Here is a 6,619-nt window from a genome sequence, read left to right on the forward strand (position 1 = left end):
AGGTATAAGCTTCTTTATCCGAAGTCGACTTTATCAAATAAATCATTCTTTGTAATCATAACTGCATTGACTATTGACAGCCAGTAATACTTGGTCATACAACAGTCACGGGACTAAAGCCTGCTTAGCGAAAAGCAAACAATGCAAAGCATAAATACAACAACAGTGTTTAATGCTTAATAATTATTGTATTAACCCTTAATCCTCGTGTCTTCTATAAATTTTATTGTACGCATGCGTAGTGACGAAGAGTTGTAGATACTACACGATATTCTCTTTAGCACGTAAGTTTCTGTTGAACTATGTTATTATGTACAAAAAATACTAATTAAATTCCTAAATTTATTAAACGATTCATACAACTGAATTAAAAGATTCTGATACTGCTTAATTCGAAGACAAGCCATATTATTATTATTATTATTATTATTATTATTATTATTATGTTAGAGACGAACGAGGATTTAGTATTTATTCTCTGGCGCTGCCTGGGTCGAGAAACAAAATTCAATGTAGTCTCTGTCAGTATCCACTGAGGAATTTTCTGGTGATGCGGTAGGTCTGCAGCAGTACCGCCCTCTGACAGGCCACAAGAGGTTCTTGAGTCTACTGATCATCTGCTGTACTGGGATAGGCCTATTGTAACCAACAAAACGGTAGATTTTAATCGCCCTGATCTGCTGCTCATTGATAAAAAAGAAAAAAAAAAACGCTACCATTATTGACATCGCCGCAACACTATCTCATAATTTAAGAAAAACTGAGTTGGAAAAACAACGAAAATATGGGAACCTAGGCTTGGAGATTAAGCGTTTATGGAAATTATCTAAAACAACAATATACCCAATAACCCCATTGTTATATCAACCGAGGGATAATAACAACTGACCTCACAGATACCTTCAAGACACAGAAATCTTAAAGCTGTCCAACATGACCAGTATCAATGCGACAGTAAAAAGGTCTCAACTGCGATGTAGTCCGCATGTCAGACAATCGCCTTCCCAAAGACATATGTACGGGCAGTAGTGTGCAGGAAAACGCGCCCATGGAGGTCAATACAAGCGCTATAAAGACTCTCTCTCAAGAGGTCCTTCAAGGAATGCGAAATCGACATTTACGGCTGGGAAGCAATAGCTCTCGATCGCTCCTCATGGCGTGAAGCTGTGAGTCTCGGAGTCTCGAGATTTAAAGCAAGAAGAGTGGCCAGCGTAAAAGAGCGCCGAACCAACAAAAAGCTGAGAGAAGAAGCAGGCCTATCTGCAACTGACCTAGCCTACCCATGCCACGTATGTGGCCGGCTTTTTAAAGCGAGGGTTGGATTTTACAGTCATCTTCGAGTCCATAGGAAATGAGATATATGCCCATCTTCGATCACGAAGGAGGACCTATAGGTAACTTATATAGAGAACTATTATTAAACTTCGAACAAGCTGGCGGTAACATATCACCTCACTCTAGAACTTGTGGTATCATAAAAAAGAGTAAATCTCCTAACTCTAGAACTTGTGGTATCATAAAAAAAGTGTCAATCACCTCACTCTAGAACTTGTGGTATCATAAAAAAAGTGTCAATCACCTCACTCTAGAACTTGTGGTATCATAAAAAAGTGTCAATCACCTCACTCTAGAACTTGTGGTATCATAAAAAAGTGTCAATCACCTCACTCTAGAACTTGTGGTATCATAAAAAAGTGTCAATCTCATCACTCTAGAACTTGTGGTATCATAAAAAAGTGTCAATCACATCAATCTAGAACTTGTGGTATCATAAAAAAAAGTGTCAATCACATCACTCTAGAACTTATGGTATCATAAAAAAGTGTCAATCACCTCACTCTAGAACTTATGGTATCATAAAAAAAGTGTCAATCACCTCACTCTAGAACTTGTGGTATCATACAAAAGTGTCAATCTCCTCACTCAAGAACTTGTGGTATCATAAAAAAGTGTCAATCACCTCACTCTAGAACTTGTGGTATCATAAAAAAGTGTCAATCACCTCACTCTAGAACTTGTGGTATCATAAAAAAGTGTCAATCACCTCACTCTAGAACTTATGGTATCATAAAAAAGTGTCAATCACCTCACTCTAGAACTTGTGGTATCATAAAAAAGTGTCAATCACCTCACTCTAGAACTTGTGGTATCATAAAAAAGTGTCAATCACCTCACTCTAGAACTTGTGGTATCATAAAAAAGTGTCAATCACCTCACTCTAGAACTTGTGGTATCATAAAAAAAGTGTCACTCTCCTCACTTTAGAACAAAAAAGTTCAATTTCTGAACTAACAAAACTCTAATTAATATAAGTCTAATGCGGTTCTTTGTCATTTCTCTATAATTTTAAATTTCAGTCCCAAGTCTTTAGCCTTCCATCGCTTATCAAGTATGGCGCTGGATAGAATTTCAAAGGTAGTGAAATTAGGTCAACCTAGTTTTATGTTGTTTTTTTCTCTCGCTGTCTCTCTCTCTCTTTTTTCTTCTTCTTCTTCTTTAAAATTTCAATTTTAAAATACCTAGATCTCTATAACAAAAACCTAGATCTCAAATACCCGATGATATATTGTCAACCCCCCCCCCACCCCAAACAGGTGTTGATAGTCTTTCTGGTGGTGTGTGACGTCAGCCTTTCACAGTTGAATGAAGAGGAGGAATTGTGTGTGTCAGCGGATGATGCAACGACCACTTGGGCCAGCCTTACGCAACAGATTCCAGTCAATTACCACATTCACACCAGTAAGTTGCTAATTGTAAAGGTTCTGTTTGACGAGCATTAATATTATATATATATATATACATAGGACTGGTCACTAAGATGTAAAATCGTGCCTTAATATTAATGTGTCGCGAATGCGGTAGACTGCTGGGTTCGAACATTTTGTCTAGGTTTTTTCGACAAACAAGACTCAAACGATTAAACGTCTTTATAACGTAAACACTGCCTTTGTACTCAGACAAATTGTTTGTAGATTGTAAGTTGGCTCCCATATGGAGTATCACCAGAGAATGCCGACCACGTCCTCCAAAACTGCTCTCTTTACCAAGAGGCCCGTACAAGACACTGGCCCCAAAACACCCCAATAGCAAGAAAACTATATGGAGAGCTCCCTGATTTGGAAACCAGTTCATCTCATGTATTGGTCTACTCATCTGAACGCTCCAGCATAACAATGAGAACGAAGAAGAAGAAGTGCGTTGGCTACGGTCTTTGAATGTAATACCTAGGATCCTTATGGAGCATCTGAATTCCATTCCTCACTAGCGTTACAGTCAGCGTACAAGACTCGCAAGCATATAAAAATGGAGACAGAGTTACTACAGCGATTGGATCCCATGATGACCTGCTAACCATCGTAAAAAAAACGCGAGCTAAAAATCTATGGCCATATTACAAGATATTGGAGGCTTTCAAAGACCTTCCTTCAGGGAACATTACCAGGAAAAAAGAAGAGGCAGACAGAGAAAGCGATGGGAGGACAACACAAAAGAGTGGACGGGCCTGCCATTGAAAGAAGTTCTAACTAAGGCAAAAGACAGAGAGAATTGGAGAAAGTCGGTCGACGAATCTTGTATGGTGCCCCAAGGGTCTAACAGACTAAGGGATAGGTAAAGGTAGATAATGGTGAAGTAAGTAGACTACAAATGATATATATTTTTTTTCTCGTGCAGGTAACGTGAGCGTCCCCCATAATTATGTACCGGATTGCCCGTCATACTCGTCTGGCTACTCCATTGAAGAATTGTCACTGTGTCCTTGGCATTGGGCTGTACACACCGATCATGAAAGGTAGTTCTATGTTATAACCAAGAAAAACTTAAAAGATACTATTTTTCCACTTCATCTGAATCTTGATTTGAAATAGTGTCTGATTTTTTTTTTGTTTTTATGATCTTGAAATTAAGTAGGTCACGTCTGCTCTTTTCTCTATCTAAAATTTTTCTATTCTTTAAAAAGATAAAGGGCTATAACTCGAAATATATTTGCATGACAAGTAAAAATAACACTCGTAAGGGGCTATGAAGGAAAGAGCAGAGCCTTCCTGGTCTCTATGGACGAAAGAAATACAAATTCCTTACGCCTTACACGATTCACCACAATGGAAAACTCAGAGAGGCCGAGACCAATAATTACAGAAGGCCTGAACACTAACCTGTGACGTCGCAACTTTTGGGCAGTGTAGACTGACTAAGCGTTGCCTCGTCACAGGTCGTAAGGTCAGACGGTTGGTCTCGGAGAGGCATCCGCTTGTTATTGAGTGTGTGTGTGTGTTTCTATGGTGACGGTGGGAAGAGGTTTGCGATTGGTTGTGAATGATGCGAGATAGGCGGCATTGTCGTCAGCTGTCTTAGGTAGGACAGAACGGTACGTGACGTTTTGGCGCCGCCGTTTTGGCGATGGGACGTTTTGGCGCGAGATATCATTTGACGATAATTTAATAAGCACGTAGTTGTTTTTTTTAATGAACCCTTGAATTCCAGCGACTTAGGCAAATAACCCTGGTGTCTATGTATACGTAACTTAAAGTATTTTGACAAACATGGCACATGTATTATATTTTTACTTATTATTAGCAAGTGTTTGGTATGTATAGCTGGAGATACCATACAGTCATTAAACAAACCAACGTTAATGTAAACAAATAATGGCATCCATTTTTAGTCTATCATCGTTTCATTTTGTTTTTAATTTTAAAGTAATATCTAAAAAAAACTTTTTTGAAAATAAAAGTGTGCCTCTTAATAAACACACATACACAAGCCAAAATGTTTATTAAAGAAAATGATGTGAAAAACAAACACACATTTACATTTAGTACGTGGAAAATATGTCTTAACACAAACACTCATGCAAAACATAGATATGAATAATTCTTTTAAAAGAAATAATACAATAAACGTACATAATGTATTTCGCGCCAAAACGTCCCGTCGCCAAAACGGCTTGCGCCAAAACGACCTTCGCGCCAAAACGGCGGCGCCAAAACGTCCTGCTTCGAGGACAGAAGACCCCCAGAAGGCCAGACTGAAAAGCAGTGTTACTGTAGTGAGTTGGATTTTTGTTCAGAATACTATTTTATATTATGATTTATCAATATTAATCCAATAAGTTAAATTACATGAATTTAATTGAATGCGATTGAATGTAATTTAATGTAATTGTGATTTTGTCCCCAGATTTCCGCCTAATATGGTCTACGCAGTGTGTACCTGCGGTAACTGCGGGAACCCACGATTCGGGAGGGTCATGAGGTGTAGGCCGCTCTATTACGTGTTTCAAGTCGTCAAACGTATGTGTCAAAACGGGCTGTACAGATATTTCTTCACTCAGGAGCGTCTTCCCATTGCCTGCTTGTGTGCCCACAGGCCCGTGACCTTCATCACCCCTGTGCCTCGTTAAGCTGATGACAAAAATGATCAATGCAAACTGATTGGCGGACTGTTAACATCTTTCTCATTACAATTTTTCCTTTCAGCTAGAAATTCGTGCGCCATTTTCGCATAGGAAAATATAGAAGTGATAAACAGAAATGAAGATTTATAAAACAAGGACTACTTTTTTTCACAGTGATGCCAACTTTTATCAATTTTATTTTCCTGCTTTCTGAGATTTCAACTTCCGAGCTTTCTCAAGTCTATCCACTTCATCAAAATCTTGATTTGAAATCATGTCTGATTTTTTAAAAAATCTGGAAATTAAGAAGGGCACGTCTGCTCTTACGAATAAAATAATTATGGGCAAAATACATTTATGGAGGATTGTTGGTTTGTCATTGGATACATATATTAAAACATTAGTTAAGCCAATATTAGAATATGCATCCTCTGTTTGGGACTCTTCAACCTCAAGAAAACATAAAGAAACTAGAACAAATACAAAATAGAGCAGTGAGATTTAATAACAAACGAATATTCACCCTTGATTCACCTTTAGTAAAATCACTAAATTTAGAAAGCCTTCAGGAAAGAAGATTCTAAAGTAAAGTAGCAATCATGCACGAAATAAAACATGTTTGTAATAAAGAAATAAAGGAACCCTGAAGAGTAACCTAAAACAATTGTAATATGAAATAAGGGAACCCTGAAGAGTAACCTAAAACAATTGTAATAAGAAATAAAGGAACCCTGAAGAGTAACCTAAAACAATTGTAATAGGAAATAAGGGAACCCTGAAGAATAACCTAAAACAATTGTAATAAGAAATAAAGGAACCCTGAAGAGTAACCTAAAACAATTGTGATAAGAAATAAAGGAACCCTGAAGAGTAACCTAAAACAATTGTAATAAGAAATAAAGGAACTCTGAAGAGTAACCTAAAACAATTGTAATAAGAAATAAAGGAACCCTGAAGAGTAACCTAAAACAATTGTAATAAGAAATAAGGGAACCCTGAAGAGTAACCTAAAACAATTGTAATAAGAAATAAAGGAACCCTGAAGAGTAACCTAAAACAATTGTGATAAGAAATAAAGGAACCCTGAAGAGTAACCTAAAACAATTGTAATAAGAAATAAAGGAACTCTGAAGAGTAACCTAAAACAATTGTAATAAGAAATAAAGGAACTCTGAAGAGTAACCTAAAACAATTGTAATAAGAAATAAAGGAACCCTGAAGAGT

General features: G+C 37.3%; 1 protein-coding gene across 1 annotated transcript; it reads left to right on the forward strand.

The window, feature by feature from the left end:
- The first annotated feature begins 202 nt into the window (after positions 1-202).
- LOC129921904 (uncharacterized) lies at positions 203-5,407 on the forward strand. Its single transcript, XM_056005127.1, has 5 exons — positions 203-284; positions 2,358-2,415; positions 2,595-2,739; positions 3,673-3,790; positions 5,179-5,407. Exons 2-5 carry the CDS (start codon positions 2,392-2,394, stop codon positions 5,399-5,401), a joined length of 510 nt encoding a protein of 169 aa, XP_055861102.1. The 5' UTR covers positions 203-284; positions 2,358-2,391; the 3' UTR covers positions 5,402-5,407.
- Positions 5,408-6,619: the final 1,212 nt, after the last annotated feature.

Source organism: Biomphalaria glabrata, chromosome 12 (genome assembly GCF_947242115.1).
Source record: "Biomphalaria glabrata chromosome 12, xgBioGlab47.1, whole genome shotgun sequence".
NCBI lineage: Eukaryota > Metazoa > Mollusca > Gastropoda > Planorbidae > Biomphalaria > Biomphalaria glabrata.

Excerpts from the sequence above, each read along its gene's own strand:
- LOC129921904 (XM_056005127.1), top strand. The coding sequence starts at position 2,392 with ATGGCGCTGGATAGAATTTCAAAG. Across the intron at positions 2,416-2,594 it reads CGCTGGATAGAATTTCAAAG|GTGTTGATAGTCTTTCTGGT; the intron begins GTAGTGAAATTA and ends CACCCCAAACAG. Across the intron at positions 3,791-5,178 it reads GTACACACCGATCATGAAAG|ATTTCCGCCTAATATGGTCT; the intron begins GTAGTTCTATGT and ends TTTTGTCCCCAG.